Genomic DNA, 17,140 nt, shown 5'->3' on the forward strand with positions numbered 1-17,140 from the left:
TGTCGGATCGGTTTTGCGGTGATTAGTTTTAATTAAAGTTTTTTGCGCAATGAGCGAACGCAATTTAAATGAGATTTATGTACGCGTGCACGGGGTCCCTAATTAAAGCCATTACACCTCATTATTACCGACCGAACGTTATTAAAATGCAGGCAGGCGGCTGTCTGTGCTTACTTTTCCTTGTTCCGACGCACTTGTTCTTGTCCAGTGTTATGTACACATAACGTCTAAGCACCGAACACAATCACAACCATATTCTACTAGCCAAGTAACTTGTCATATAACTCGTATTTTTGACAAAGCGGTAGTTCTTGTAACAAAAGTATTAATAGTTTATCTTTACATAATTACTTAGCAACTTATAATTTTGTTTAACTGTAAACAAATCAAATCCAATTAACATGTAAAACTCAACTCAAAAAATAAAATATTATAGTAAACAAGCATTATTTTCTTTTTATTTTCCAACTCTTATACTAAACATTTTGCAATTATTTTGATTATCTGTTAGTATACAAATATTCAAAATTATCTAATTTTTTTTTTTTTGAAGTAAAATTCGTAAAAAATTGCACACGTAATGTAAGTTTAATTTGAAATGCTGTTCATATTTTATTTTATATCAAAAATTATGAAATTGTGTCTATTTTTAAAGATTTTTCTTTTAATATAATTTTTATATAATACTAATTTTTAACAGGAGTGTTGATTTGGTTGTCTAATCTGAACTTAAGCAACAGGTTAGGTTCGCTAGATGATTGATTAATATATAGACATTTATAAATGATTCAAATCACTATAACATTTATTAAATTATAACAAGAATTTATTAATGGTATTTGTAATTTATTTGTATGTTGTATGTTAGAATCTTAGTATTAAAATTTGGTAAATGCAGTTGTTATTAGTCAATGTATACATTTACCTATGATTTTTACATATTTTTGAACTAATTATGAAAATAAATTTGAAGCAATATTTTTGTTTGATATTTGTAAAAAATATACTTTGTTCATACTTTTACTTGAAAATTTTTGATACATTTTCACATAAAATTTATTGAAGTTTAATAATTATTTTTTGGAAGTTAATTTCGTAAAAAATGCACACGTAATGTAAGTTTAATTTGAAATGTTGTTCATATTCTATTTTATATCAAAAAATTATGAAATTGTGTCTATTTTTCTTTTAATATAATTTTTATATAATACTAATTTTTAACAGGAGTGTTGATTTGGTTGTCTAATCTGAACTTAAGCAACAGGTTAGGTTAGGTTCGCTAGATGATTGATTAATATATAGACATTTATAAATGATTCAAATCACTATAACATTTATTAAATTATAACAAGAATTTATTAATGGTATTTGTAATTTATTTGTATGTTAGAATCTTAGTAAATGCAAAAATCCAGTTGTTATTAGTCAATGTATACATTTACCTATGATTTTTACATATTTCTGAACTAATTATGAAAATAAATTTTTGTTTGATATTTGTAAAAAAATATACTTTGTTCATACTTTTACTTGAAAATTTTTTGATACATTTTCACATAAAATTTATTGAAGTTTAATTTTCAATTTATTAATTAACTTGTATCAACTTGTAACTCAATCAACGTATTTATGTTTTAATATATTTCAAATTTATTCTTTACAGTGATTAATATACTTTAATAAGTTGTAATTTTCTTTGTAAAACTGCAATTTATGAATTAACTTATAAATGTATATCTTTACTTTTAATTTTAAATATCTGTCAAATTGGTATATAAGTGAGCTATAAGTTTCTTTGTTTTTGTGAACTGAAATTCTCTTTATAGAGAGCGAAACTTAATGATACGAAGGCATAAAACAAAAATGTAAAATACACTTGTATATACGAGTACGCAAAGTTGTTTGATATAGAAAGTGACAGCGTAATCGATCATAATTTATCGTGATTTAATCGCACAAATAATATACGAAATCAAAGTCCTAATGGTCGCAGTTAGGAAATGGACAGATGGATGAAGGTAATAATAAGATGATCGTGATGATGATAAGCGTCTTTAAATTTGAAGAAGACGAAGTAAAACGGAATTTCTGTTTCTGTGCGGGTGTCGATTCTCGAGCATTCGAGAGATTGTTGCGACACTCTCTGAATGCATACTACACACACACACATAGACGTTTATGTGTGTTAGTGTGTATACATATACAAATATAGATAGGTATACATTCAAGAGGCCAGATCAAGCACCACACCCAGGCGAAAGTGCGGAACACAACAACCGCAATGTCATTCGCGTTGCTACATCCTTCGCGGAAAATCAAACAGCGGACAATAATCGAGTCCGTTCTACAATCACCGCAACTTTTAGCAGTAAGCGGCAGCAGCAACATCAGCAGCAAGAGCAAAGAAGAGAAGAAAAGAATGAAGAAAAAAAAAATGGAACGAGTTGGAGGAAAAACGAGTAGAGATAAATCCACGCACACGAGCGAAAAAAAAATAAATAAATAATAGAAATAAAGTGAAGAAACGAGAGTAGAAATTGCGCAATCTAGAGAGGAGGCCTATCTTTGGGATTTTGCAACGTCCGAAAAGTGTAATTGATTCTAGAGGATGAAGCGAACATCAATTCTGGAGTGTTGCAACGCGCGCGCCGCACCATTAATCCTTGGCGTAGATTTCCAGATACAACGAAGTTAAAGAAGAAAATTTATATTAATGATGGCCGAAATGATACATTCACTGCTGCTCTTGGATCAAGAGTAAAAGGAGTAAAGAAGTAAGAGGAGGATGAAGAGGAAGAGGTGGAGTGCATGTTGTTGTTGTTGTTGTGGAGAAAGAAGGAATGGATGAGGACAAATAAGAAGGATTAAAAGTGCAGCTACTACCGGTTTTTGAAACGGATTGATTAATCGGTTAGCCGGGTCCTATATAGATCAAGGCTGCAACATTTAATAATTCCTTAATTCAATTTACATACTTTCGTCGTTCTATTTCCGCGACGCCCAAAAAATCCGCTAACAATGACCAAAACAATTGGCCAAGGTTGCGGCCCGCTCGGAAATCTCCGTTCCACTTCTCTATCTATCTTCAATCGCCTCTTCCTCCACCACCTATATTTTTCTTCTTATTGTCGTGTTCTCTTTACATCTTTCTTTTTCTCTCTCTCGCGCATTTTTTTCCTCCTCTATTTCTTCTTCCTCCGGTCCCCGTCGTGCGCGCTGTTCTCCTCTGTGTTCTTCTTCTGGGTTTCGCTTAGATCGAATTGAATGGAACTTACGGCGGTTCTCGTTCAAAGTTACGATGCCGCTCTCGCACCAAAGCGATTTACAATGCTCCATTCAAATCCCCGGCGAGCTTTTCTTTCTTTTCTCCAACGTCGTCCACCTCTCGATCGTGGATGGCTTTATCCGTCCGCTCCTCATTCCAACAGTTTATCCTCTCCATCAGCTCTTCCTTCACATCCTCATTTCGTGTTTACTTTTTTTTATACCCCGAAATCGGAGCGTCCGTTTCCTCGAATAAGGTCATCGGATCGGAGGCGTGAAAGGTGTCATAAGTCACAGTCTCATTGTCTTTGCGAATGTTGCCTAACGCGGACAAGATCGTAATTACCAGGTGTGGCCAATCTGCCCTCATTTTTAAAGCGGCTACCGCGCGCCACCACCACCATCAACCAGATAACTATCACTTTTCCTCAAACCGAAAAGGGAACTTCGGAAATTTCGTTCGTTTCACAAACTCCCAATTACCGGCTACGCACCGCATTCATCTTACAAACTTCGCTCTTTTTTTTCTTTTCTTATTACTCTTGTTGTTGTTTCCTGCGCGAATTAATGAAAAGCGTTCGTAGCATTCCAATTAAGATTAAACGATCAGCGGCGCGGAATTATGAAACTTCTAATCTATATATAATCCTAGTTCTCAACGCAGCAAAAAAAATATAGGAGGCAGTTTGCTATTATCGTATGTTCGATCTTAATGTCTGCGCGGTGTAGGTGTTGAACAAGTGGCATTTTTTTACTATTCACAAGATCTGATTTACCTTTCCAAAAAAAGAAAACTAAATACTTTTACAATCCTACATCAAATTATCAATAAGAGTTTCACTAAACAAAAGTACAATTTCACACTTCTTTTTATGCGGTAGATACGTTCGACAGGAAAACGCATAAAAATAAATCGCACAAAAAAGGACTAGACACACGTATAAAAATAAAGGATACGTTCCATAATTTTTTAAAACCACATAAAACTAAATCAATGAGTTACAATATACCGAGAATCGCATAAAAAAGGGTTTATTAAATTTCAGAAAAATAATTAGTTTTACTATATTCTTTCTGAAATGTTTATTCATAATTTTATGAAAACGTTAACAATCATAGACAAGTTTATTAAATTTCAGAAAAATACAATCTTAACATATTCCTTCTAAATTTATACGGAAAAATTTTACAAAAAAAAATACGGAAAATTTTTATGAAAGTTAATCTTTCTTCACATTTTTTTCTTTAGAATTATCGTCGCTATATGAGAGTATTCGGTATAATTTGAAAACTGGTTCGAAATCTCTTTCATTACTAGAAGAGATAGTCAGCATATCAGATCTATGTCATATCAGATTTTTCACAAGTAAAATTAGTCTCAACTTCGCATGTTGATTTTTTTCCTTTGACAATATAATCAGTGATTAAACTTTGCAATGGCTTTGCTATTTTTTTGTACAATTCCTGAAATGCAATTCTGAAGCTCGCGTTGAAACTTGAATGCTCGTTCAGAATTATCATCTTTTTCGATGAAATGGTTTGCCAATTTGTGTCAAAACGCCTAAAATAGTTATATAAAAAATGCTTCTTGAAATAAAAACCGCATAACTTCAAAACCACACAAAAAGAAGACCGAGTATATGTAAAAAATCTTTAGCAAAGTCTATATTTTCAATTTATATAACGAAAATATTAAATAAAATGATTAGCAATAGGTGAAATAAATTAAAGGAAACACACAGTAAATTCTTTTTTATATCAATAAATTTATTACTTTTTTTATACAATATTTCATTTTTCTTCATATAATAATAATAATAATCATCATCATCAATAAGTACGAATGCCCTAAGAAAGAAGAATTCAATCTCTTGTTTTATTATTTTATAAAGTTATATTTTTTTTTGGTGGTAGTTTTTCCCATTTTTTTTTTAAATTTATTTAGTGGTAGATACGAGATAAAGATTTGCTTTGGAAAACTAACAGAGAAACATAAAAATAATAATAATAATAATGGTGTGGAAACAATCGAAGCCGATCCAATAGTACGTAAAATTCTTTACATTTCTTTTTTTATTGTTGAATCTAAACACTAGCAAAAATAAAATAGTAAAAATGATAAAACTTAAAACGTACGTAAATAGCGATAAAACCTATTATTCAATTACGCAACTTAATTATTAAATAATTCATCCATTAAAACTAATTCACCTTTGGCTCCAAATTTTGTATTTCTTTTGTATGTAAATTTCAAAATTAACACAATATAATATATGTATATATATATATATAGAGAGAGAGAAAGAGTTAGTATTTAATCATGATTCGTTGCAATTGCTTAAAAATGATTACCTAAAAACGTTCTCTGCGTCGGGTATTATATAATAATTTAATATACAAATAATTCGGGTTTTATATTGCACCCTAATAATATATATATACACTTATAAGTTAATTTAAATCACAAGAAAATGTTATTTTCTTTTCTTTCTTTTTTTAAATGTAATATGTACAAATTTTTGCGTTTGAACAGTGCAAAATAAAAATTTAAGGTTTGTATCTCTCTTAATATGTTTGTTTTTTTTTGTTGACTTACATAAAACTGTGCAAATATTATAGGGGATGTTTTTTTTCATATATATAAACTTAATGTTTCATTAAGGATGTGTAGGAACTCGCTCTTCGTGAAATAATTATTTGAGAAGGGTTGTTTGGGATTAAAAATTCTTTTTAAAAACTACTTGATTTTCTTTTGTACTAGACTTAATTATATTAAGTGGAAATTTCGAGGTCGTTGTTGTTGAGGATTTCGTCCTTCGCGTGCTTGGAGAAGTCTTCCGGAGGCGATCCTTCCGAGTACGTCTCGGAGTCATCGTCATCGCGTCCAACGACGTCGATCACTCCACTTTGGTTGTTGTGAGGAGGCGTGTAGAGCCTGGTTTGAGAGTAGGGATCCGATGAGCAGGTGATTTTGCCCATGAAGTTCCTGATCTCCTCGAAGCAGGCATCGTCACGCTCGTTCTCGTTACTGCTTCCCGGGGAATCGGCGACGGAGATGCCACCGTTCTCGTCCGTTTCGTGCTTTTTCAGGTGTCTGTCGAGGTTCGTCTGTTGCCCGAAGCAGCGTTCGCACCGCGTGCATTTGAAGGGTTTCTCCTTATTGTGTATGTTTCGCACGTGGCGCTGCAGATTTGAGCTGATGGAGAAGCTGCGCTCGCAGTATCTGCACTTGTAGGGTTGCTCCCCGGTGTGTGTGCGGAGGTGGCGCGTGAGGTTTGCGGAACGGGGGAAAACCTTACCGCAGAATTTGCAGGAATACCGATCCTTCACCTTGCCTTGACTCTGTTGACTGATCACGTCCTGGTACTGCCGCACTCCACTGAAGGTCGGTGATCTGAGCAGGTCGATGTTGCGTTGCTGCAGGTGGTTCAGGTAGTTGAGCCGAGGCGGGAGGAAAGACGGCGTGAACACCCTCTCGTTGTTTTGGAAATTCAAGTTCGGTCTATACATGAGCATCGGATGGTAAGGTGTCGGATAGGCGATGGGTGGTGGTGAAATCAGCTTAGGTTCCTCCTCTTTGACTGGGGCTTCGATGAGCTCGACCACTTCGACCTTCTCCTCGACTTTCACTTCCTTCTTCCAGCAGCTCAGGTCCAAGGGTTTTTCGGTTTCCTCGTCGCTGCTGCACGATTTGTGGGCGGGAGATTTGCCGGTGGATAGGTCTTTGGGGAAGGTTTCCTCCTCGTCCGAGGTATTCGTGTTGAGTTGTTCCCGGGGATCGCGGAATATCGTGCTGTTTTGTGGTGGACGCGCTGGGCTCGGCGCCAAATTCGCTTCCTCCGCCGTTGGAGGACTCACTTTCGTATTGGTAATGGCGGGAACGCGCGGTGGGGTCATTCTATCTTTAATCGGTGACATCCTCTCGGGGCTGGCTAACCTCAGCTTCTTCGGCGGCGACACGTCTTCTTTGGGAAGCTTCGGTGGTGGATTGAAGAGGAGCGGGTTCATGTACGGCGCTTGCGGTGCGTTGGGGTGGAAGATTTGGTGGTAGGCGGAGAAGGGTCGAGTGAAGAAGGGCAAAGGTGGACAAGGCGCCGGTCGATACATGTGGATGTTGTTTGTGGACATCGGATTGATGGGCATTTGGTGGATGGGCAAGTTCGAGTTGTTAGGGGTGGTCGAATCGCAGAACCTCTTGTGCTTCGACAAAGAGGTGACCGTCGAGAACGTTTGGCTGCACTTGACGCACTTGATCTGCATGCGGCAGTCGGCGTGCATCCGCTTGTGACGGCACAGGTTTGAGAATTGAGTGTAAGCTTTGAAGCAAACCTCGCACTGGAAAGGCTTGACGCTCGAATGGATGTGGGTGTGTTGCTTCAATCCCGAAGAAGTCGCAAACGCTTTACCGCACTCAGGACACGCGTGCGATCTGGCAGCCGGATGATGAGTCTTAATATGTCTTTGCAGATTACTAGGATCGGTGAAAACCTAAGAGAAAAACAACCATTTGTTAGTTCAAACAATTGTTTACTATCAATCCAAGCTTACCTTAGTGCAATTCTCGCAGTGGTACTTCCTGTGCTCCCCGTGAACGATGGATCTGTGTCTGATCAAGCAAGGTCTGTAACAGTACGCCTTCGGGCACAAGTCGCAGCGGTACTCGTCCTTCCTGTAGTTGTGCTTGAGCACCAAGTGTTCGTCCAATCTACAGAAAGAGCAATTGGAAATTAATTTCGAGTGGGAATCGATGGAGACGTTAATTACAAGTCGCGTGTTCACGAGTCGTTCAAGTGAACGCGTTAATAATTCCAGTGACATCGCCGCTCGTAAAATCACCAAGTGGCGCTTCGGGACTAATAAAGTTGACGAAAATAATTCACCAATTCGATCAAAAAGAAAAAAAGTTGACTTTTCACCCCGTTTCTTTATTTTTTTACTATCAACTTTAATCGCGTGCGCTACTATTTGTACTTTCGGAAGCGACACGACACGCGGGAGGACACAGTTCAAACAGATCACGTCGCGCGATAGCCGCAACAATTATCAATTTGAATTATTAAAAAGCCAAGCAAACAACACTCACCTATCTATATTATGGTAAGGCTGATCGCACACGCAACACAGGCTGGGCGCATCCTCATCCTCGTCTTCTCTTTCGTCTTCAACGGTACCACTGTGTTGAGAAGCTGCAAAGAAAACACCAAAGTTAATACATCGAAGCCAATACGATTCATCACAACTAAAAATTCTTACGCAATCAAAACGCAATATTAATTTCAAATGTTGGCTTTGCTGGTGAAGCCACAGGTACACACTACGAGCAACTGGACAACAATAAAAGTCACATATCGCACCTCAACCCTTGCAGCGGCGATACACATTCGTATGTTTTCTTTTTTGTTTTGGGGGGGTCGAAGCCTTACTCTCTCTCTCACTTGTCCTCACGTCACCGCAATCGGGGCGTGACAGAGAGGGATGGTTATCGCGTAGCGTAGCCTTTCACCCCCGCATCAACAACAAAAATCATAGGGAAATTGGTGGGGGGTGCGTCACGGTTACAATCACAATACACAGACGATGGTGGGAGAAACGAAATTAATATGTTATAGAAGTAACAACAACAAAAATAACAACAAAAACATAAAAAAAAAGTAATAATATTCAGGAATAATTGTAAGGGTCAATTTCTAACACCACCCAACTTCAATTTGATTGATGTACAAGTGATTTCTTTCGAATCAATCAGTACGGAATACATTATTATGATTATTAGACCGAAATATATTATTGAAACAAAAAAACGAAACACCCTCGACAGTAAAGGTGTAATTACAACGCCTTGAAGAAAAAAACTTTTAGTACAAATCTGTTCCCCAACAAATGAACATTTTCATTTTACTTTAGTTCATCAATGTAATGAAATTTTCACTTCTTTTACATACGTAACAATTAGCAAAGTTCAGTTGATCTATAGCAGATAACCAATTGTGGTTGTGGTTAATACACACGATTATGTATATATAAAAAAAAATACTACGTGGGTTTGAAAAAAAAATACTATTACCTATCACGTTTTTAAAAAAAATGTAACAATTACATTAAAATAAGTTTATTAATTTCAGTTAATGAACAAAAAAAAATCTTGGTGGAGGTCAAAAGAAACAGTAAATTGAGATTGCGAAAGATATTACGTGAGATTAACTGCAATAATAATGTAAATAATATTGCAAATCGATAATTGAAAGTAAACGAGAAGAAGAGAAGGAAGCGGCTTGCGGGGTGAAGAGAAAAAAAAATAATGTAAAGTAAACGTAGAACAGGTAACGCGAACAAAAGGGATAATGAGAGTCAGGTGGAGCGAATCGCGAAAGATTTCTGCATGAATGGCTCCTTCCGGGATGTAATTGAATTATGGATTCAACATTATTAAAATTGAACGCTTATTTTCCAACGGTCTGCGGTGAGCGCGTGCCGCCGCCCTTTGTGTCCTGCTTTTTATTTATTTTTTTTACCCATTATAATGAGCGGAAGTTAAAATCTGTCTTCCTGATAAATCAACCCCCGAGGACCGTTTGCCCTCCACCCTCTCTGATTGCTGTCGCTGCCGGTTGTTGTTGTTGTTTTATTCGGGTTAGAAGGGCGTAATTTTCGTGTCAAATGAAGTCAAAAACCAGGTGCCGGATGCACGCGGATCCAGCGCTCAAGGGTCACGCGATTCCTAACCCTCAGTGATAGCAAACGAAAACAACAAAAATGGACATAGTGACTATAGATATAGTAAATCGAAGATGATGCCAACAAATAGCAACAAAAAGGATATCTTTCGAAGATGATGTCAAGAAAAAATACCAGATTCTGAGGTCAGCGGTAACAACAAGAAACCTTTTGAAGATGATTTCAAAAGAACCTAATTCGATGATAGCAACAAAATGTGCAAAGCTATCCAGATGGACGGGTAAAGTGAAGATATGGACAACTGCCAAAAAAATAAAATACATAAAGATAATGCTATTTTCCCACAGTCTTCGTTGCGCAACGTCCGTTATTCAGGGAGGACAGACATTTGGTGTGCCTTATGGATTGGATGGTCCGCGGGTTTTTCTCGGCTCGCACCTGTACCTGCAACCTTCCGACCGTGACCCCGTCCACAAACAAACATATACACACTATACGCACTTTAATTGCTCCAAATTGGTGAACAGTCTGTTTCTGGAGGTCTATGGGAAAGCCAACGTTTTTCCGCCTTCGATTCAGCAAAATGGAAATTTGAATGCACGAAAGTCCCCAACGTCCGTCTGGCGCTTCAGGAGGGTGCCTCCCGCAATTTGGCCAGAAACACGTGTAAAAGTCACGGGCGTGAAAATAATCATATAAAAAATGATTCCCTTTCTGTCAGTCTCCTTCTCTCTCTCTCTCCCGACTTACATCTATATGTGGATGTTTTTTTTATTATTATATTATATTATATAATATTAAATCCGTGGAGGCCGCCCCCTCCGGGTCCGTGTAAAAAGGGACCCGGGTCGGCCGCACAATGCGAGAAGGGGGTTTGCGTAATAAATCTGATTAACTTCCAGCTGCGCATTTCGCAAAACATTCACCCCCAAATGATACCCACACAAAACACACGCACCTATATATATATATAACATACACATACAGAGGAGAAATTGAATAAAACTAATGTCACCCCATTTATGCGGCGATCGCTTAATCACGGCCCATTTGAAATTGAGATGTCATCGAGAGATTAAAGGGCTCTCTCACTCACTCTCTCTACATTCCCTCTTTTAAACTCGTCAAAACAATTTCCATTCTGCGGCCTGTTTTCACCGGATTAAAGAGTTAAATCCTCGAACCCAACGGATCCACTCGGCGGAAAGATCAGACGATCAGATTACGAAAAAAATCAACCCTTAATTTCGTTATTCTAATTTCCATCCGCCCCGATGGAAATCAACGAAACGACTTTCTTTTGCGCTACTGCTACTATTTAGTTGCTGCGGATTCGATCAGTTCGTAGAGTAGTAAACAAGAAGATCAATCATCGCGTTGCGCAAATCGAATCGGATCGGAAAACCGTGACCGAATCCATCTGTTCCCCATAAATAACGTCGACGAAAAAAAGGACCGAAAGTGACTGAAAAACATGGGGGGTGACATCTCAATTATGCGGCATCCCTCCATTTGCGAAAGGGTTCTTCTCTTCATCCTTTCAATGTGATCCTTTCACACAGCCGCAGCAGCAGCAGAAGTCGCGTGCCGATTGTTTTCGGTACCACGGGAATAAATCATATTTAATCCCATATTACTGACACATTTGCCACCCATTTTACGCAAGCTAACGGATATATATATATATTACATAACATAAAGCAAACACATTGCCAGAACGTAAATAATAAATTCACCAAAAAACCTACAATGCTTTTGTATATAAACAATGAAATTCATCCAACATCATCAAAAGTATGAAAGCATTTACTTATTCAAAAAATTTAAAATCTTAATTAATTAATTAAATAAATAAAAAATATATTTTTTTTCATGAAAATAAAAAAATTAGGGCGGAAAGACCTCGGTCGTTAGCCCTTTGGCCAGCCTATATATTATAAAAAAATATATATTATTTTTTATTCTATGTTAAAATTTATTTATGTATAAATTGTACTTTTTTTTTCTCTTCTTCTTATGTATCGATGTTTGGCCAATAAATTATTATTATTAAAATAATTAAATATTTTGTTTGAATTTACTTAAAATTTTATAATTATAGGAATCTGACTATGTTTCAGATAAGTTTAATTAAATTGTAGGAAATTATATAGTAGAAACATTCCTAATTCAATCTATTTTTTGTTTTGCTATATGAAAATGATGTAACTTAATTCGTTGAACCTTCGAATTTTATTACCATTATTATAGATCAAATCTAACGAATTGCTCCGTTATATAAACAAATAGTATCGCCAATTAATTAACCAATTAATATACGAAGAAGTTTAATTTGCATTATTGAACCTTCGAAATTCGTCAACAAAATATATTTAAGCTTCTTGCAAACAAGCGCAAACAACATTTTAATTAATAAGCGAAAAGAAGAAGATGGTCAGGTTTCTCATTCATGATGTGTAACTTACCGGTTTCGCGATCGGACCTTTCGTCTGCAGAGGTGGAATCCCCGAACATGTCCTGCAGGTAGAGCGGTTCCCGCGGTTCCAAAATTAATTCGGCACCAGATGGTATATCCATGCATGTTTCGTACCACAACTGTGAACACACCAACAATATGTTACAGAAAACGATTTGCATAATGCACACACAACGCACATAAAAATGAAGACAATTTCACGAAAGATTTTACAAAAAAAAAAATATTCTCACAAGTCTACAAAAAATATTATAATTTGCAATTATTTTTAGTTAAAAATTTATAATGAATTCGAGTTTATTTTTTTGAATAATTATTATAATTAATTTGATCAAAATGTTTAATATTCCAATACTAAAAAAAAATTGTATCAATTCAACAAAATTAGATTTTTTTTTGTTACAAATGAAAAAATAATTAGAAATTGAAGCAATTATTATTATTAATTTATGTGTTTTTTTTATCAAATTAATGAATATTTCCACCATATATTTGTTTAAGAAAAAAAAATACTAATTAATTTGGTGTATTTGTATCAAACTATAAAATACTAGAATGTATTAAAATTAATTAATCTTAAGCAAATTAATTTGAAATCATTAATTTTTTATAATAATTTGTGTTGAAAATTACAAAGTTTTAATGAAACTATTCAATGCTTCAATCCAGTGATTCTCAAAGTGTCGCAGAAAAATTGATGTATTTCGACACATACTCATTCTTCGGGTGTCCTTTAAAGTTTTCAGGTGTAAAAGAGGATCGTGGACCAAAAAGTTTGAGAATCACTACTTTAGACTACAAATTTGAGATGTAATTGAAACTATGTAACTGTAATTCTAAATTTTGATTTTTGGGTTTCTAAAATAATATTTTTATAATAATTTGTGTTAAAAATGACAAAGATCTAATAAAAATTATTGAATGCTTCAGTCTACAAAATATAGGATGTAATTGAAACTATGTGTAACTGCAATTCTGATACTTGTATTCATTTTGCTTTTTGGGTTTCTAAAATAAGTATTTTTATAATAATTTGTGTTAAAAATGATAAAGATCTAATAAAAATTATTGAATGCTTTAGTCTACAAAATGTAGGATGTAATTGAAACTATGTGTAACTGCAATTCTGATAATTGTATTCATTTTGCTTTTTGGGTTTCTGAAATAAGTATTTTTATAATAATTTGTGTTAAAAATTACAAAGATCTAACAAAAATTATTGAATGCTTCAGTCTACAAAATGTAGGATGTTATTGAAACTTGTGTAACTGTAATTCTGATACTTGTATTAATTTAGTTTTTTGAGCTTCTGTTTTCTCTTAATAATATATATATATAGTTTGCGTTCATTTCTTTCCACGCATTAATCCATAATTGTTAATGATTTTTATTACAATTTCATCGCTCGACGCTCGAGGTGATGAATAAATTATTAACGAAAGCACTCTCGCGTGTTCGACTTTGATATGTCTCTCTCGAACTACACACATTCGGTGTACTATATACGCCTCGAAAACAAAAAAAAAACAGTACAGAACGAAACACAATATTATTATTATTGCCATTACTAATTCAGAGAGTGCGATCATTATTAACTGCTTTCCGTGTCGTGTCGTGTCGTTCACTTACTTTTCCGCCCTGCAGGAAGTGCCTCATGTTGGCCGAGCTCTTCGTCGTCGAACACTTGATGAATTTCAACCAATTCTGATGCTCGAGGGATCCGTCCAACCAACCCCTATCTCCTGATCCCGCAATCACCTAAAAAAAAAATATATATATAAATATATTTCGTTCTTTTCTTAAGCTTTTTATAAGCTTGTATTATAATATTAAACTGTTCCCCTAAACGATTTTCGCTGTTAAAAGAAAGTTTAGATTGAAGAGCATTTGAAGGGTGGACGCCCTCTTACAACCCCAGGTTTTTAGTTTCGAGGATCAATTAATTGCAATGAAAAGATATGACTAAATGGATTTCGCATTTGCTTTATTTAAAATCCTTTCTGGTCAAATGTTTAGCAAATTTTGTGTTTGATTACATAAATATAAACTAATAATTTCTTTAATTTCATTGCTTCATTAAGAATGACCATTTTTTCTCGGTTGTCGATTTACGTTCTTAACCCTTTGAAGGACTAGAAATTTCTATATTCAACTTCGTCAACTGAATCAACATCGGATGGTATGGATTCAACATAAACATCCTCAAAGGGAAAGAAAGGGATGAATTTCCGGGACATTTTCTAGAATATTATAGGCATGTTCAAAAGGTGTTGTCCCACGTCCTCTCAAAAGGATAAAATAAGTGATGGAAAGTTTTTTAAAAGATTTTTTTATGGATTTAAAATGTGCGTGTTCTTCGGAGGTTAGTGGCGCGAGCTGTTGGTGAAGGCGCGCAACTAAATTACAGGTAAATCTTGAGCGCAGGTGTTGAAGGTGAACGCGACAGAGGGCGCTTCCGATTGAATTCAAACTTGCTGCGGGGGGTGTGTGCGCTGATTCGGGCAATTTAATAATTCCGGTCCAATTTTCCGGATGCCCGGTTTCCATCTGTGACGGAGAGGTTCGGATTTCGTTTTCCTTGGAGAAAGGGGGCGCAAATCGCGCGGAAAATCCGCAAAGCATCGCAGAAATGAGCGATGGGGATGGATTATTATTTTCGCGTCGGTCTTATTATTTCATTACTGCGGTCGTTTCATTTTTCCTTTTGGTCTTCTCCTGCTTCGTAGCTTTTATAGATGATCGGTGGAAAAAAAAAAGAAGCAGAATTGAGGCAATTGTGTGCGAGGGTCGACAAAGGACGTTTGCGAGGATGCACACACAGTAGTCGCCCATAGAAGTTTGGAGAAGTGTCCTTTCTCGCTCCCTTGAATGGTTTTAACGATCTCGCTTTAAATCAATCACCGGTCGACACTCAGCATCCATCCGGACAGGATTCTTAGCTTTTCTTTTCACTGTTTCTCTATGTTTGAGGATGGGAATACTCTAATGTGGTGATCATCGTGTCCTTCTTTCACGCTCCGACACCTTTCCTAAAGCCATCTTACTTAAGCCACCACCGACAGAGACATTCTTGCATCACGTATCGAATATACCCGACGGTTGTTGTTATGCAAGGAGGACGTGCATAATAATCACATTAGGGATGTGTCATTTATCCGGGTGCGAAATGTTCCGATATCTGCGATTGTGTGTGCATTGGGGCGGGCCGCATCGGTCATCGTCTCTGAAAGAGATAAATCCCGATTGTTATCTGCGCACAAGGGATCCGTCCACAAAAGGGACACCCTCCGAACAATTGCACACACCGAATGTCCCTCCGGAAAAAAAATATATATATGTGTATAGAAAAAGAGGAAAAAAAAAAGCAACACATCGAAGAAAGGCGCAAAGAAGTGGACGGAAAAAAAGTAACAAGAGGAGATACATGTTTATTAACGTGTCCTTCTCTGCTTCTGTCGGCCTCGGAAGATTGGCAAAGATTGATGGTCCGAGAAGAGAGAGAGAGAGAAAGATTGTTTGCGGGTGTGATAATTGAATGCTTGATTTATGATTTTCTTCTTCTTAACGTTCTTCAACCCAAACGCTCATTTTCCCCGAATCTCCTCCTTCCTTTACTTTATTCATTAATTATCTACTCCTTTCGACATCCTTTTCAAAATCCAACAAAAAAAATCAAATTTCTATTAAAAAAAAAACTAAATTTGCAATATCCTTTCGAAATAAATTTTTTATAAAAACTATACTTAAGATTTAAATTTACGAAGCAATTTCGGAATCTTTTTCAAGATTTAATTTTCAGAGTTATTTCGAAATTTTCAAATAATTTTTTATAAATTCAAAATTTATTTCAAATATTTTGTACCAAAAAAAAAGTTTAGTTAAAATTGATTCATTTAATTAGTTGCTATGTACATTGATTCGCTTATCTCGTCGATGATAATTTCTTTTTAAAATTCGGATTTAAAGTTTTAGTTTATTTATTTTTTTTTTTTTGAGTTTCCAATGATGGGATTATGAATTGCGATAGATGTCGAGAGGAAAAGTATGATTTACGGAATCTAATCGAATCGGCAACAAAAAAAAAAAGTATTGGCGAAATCGCGAATTTAAATTTAGTCTGTATAGATTACGAAAGAATTATTATTTACTCCGATGTTTATTAAGTGTCAATAGATATCTAGTTGATAAGAACAAACAAAATTGTTTGTTTGCTTAATTCACTCGTTATTATCATCATCTGGTCTTATTTCCCTTCAAAACCTTTTAGATTAACTAATTCACGTCTAGACGATTAAAATTATTACAATTTGATCATTCAATGAACAATTTTTAAGAAAATGTATAACACATTTTTATTACATAATTAATATTACTTTCAATAATTAATTAAATTAACAGAAATTTCCTTTACAAATATATTTTTTTGTAATTTTATGAATGAATTGAACTTTTCATTTCTTTTATTTGTAAGATTAGACTGGTCTGTAAGACTAGATTTCTGAGATGTATTAGTAGAAAGTTTGAAGTTATAAGGATTTCTAAGTAAATATTCATGGAAATTTCCTAGGTGAGAGAAATAGATCATCATGTTATTCCCATTGTGTTTCTAGGAATGACGTGTGACAAAAAAAAAAACAAAGTTGACTTGAGTTTCGCTTGAGTGAAAGAAGATGTGGGATGCACAATGAGTTTAGGTAAAGTGATAATTATTCCTGAATGCAGGGG

At 35.4% G+C, this 17,140-nt stretch overlaps 1 protein-coding gene across 3 annotated transcripts in view; it reads right to left on the minus strand.

Moving 5' to 3' along the window:
• Nucleotides 1–5,822: 5,822 nt before the first annotated feature.
• Nucleotides 5,823–17,140, minus strand: part of LOC108561063 (transcription factor hamlet-like) — a 66,970-nt gene continuing 55,652 nt past the window's right edge. For all 3 annotated transcript variants that reach the window (XM_017918834.1, XM_017918835.1, XM_017918836.1), the window contains exons 3-7: nucleotides 14,045–14,173; nucleotides 12,405–12,534; nucleotides 8,348–8,450; nucleotides 7,813–7,969; nucleotides 5,823–7,752 (exon numbers count right to left, since the gene is read on the minus strand). In XM_017918834.1, the coding sequence (XP_017774323.1) occupies nucleotides 6,037–7,752; nucleotides 7,813–7,969; nucleotides 8,348–8,450; nucleotides 12,405–12,534; nucleotides 14,045–14,173 (2,235 nt within the window). In that variant the 3' untranslated portion in view covers nucleotides 5,823–6,036. The remainder of the gene's footprint in view (nucleotides 7,753–7,812; nucleotides 7,970–8,347; nucleotides 8,451–12,404; nucleotides 12,535–14,044; nucleotides 14,174–17,140) is intronic.

The sequence above is a fragment of the Nicrophorus vespilloides genome, unplaced genomic scaffold (genome assembly GCF_001412225.1).
Source record: "Nicrophorus vespilloides isolate i.1.1-1 unplaced genomic scaffold, Nicve_v1.0, whole genome shotgun sequence".
NCBI lineage: Eukaryota > Metazoa > Arthropoda > Insecta > Coleoptera > Silphidae > Nicrophorus > Nicrophorus vespilloides.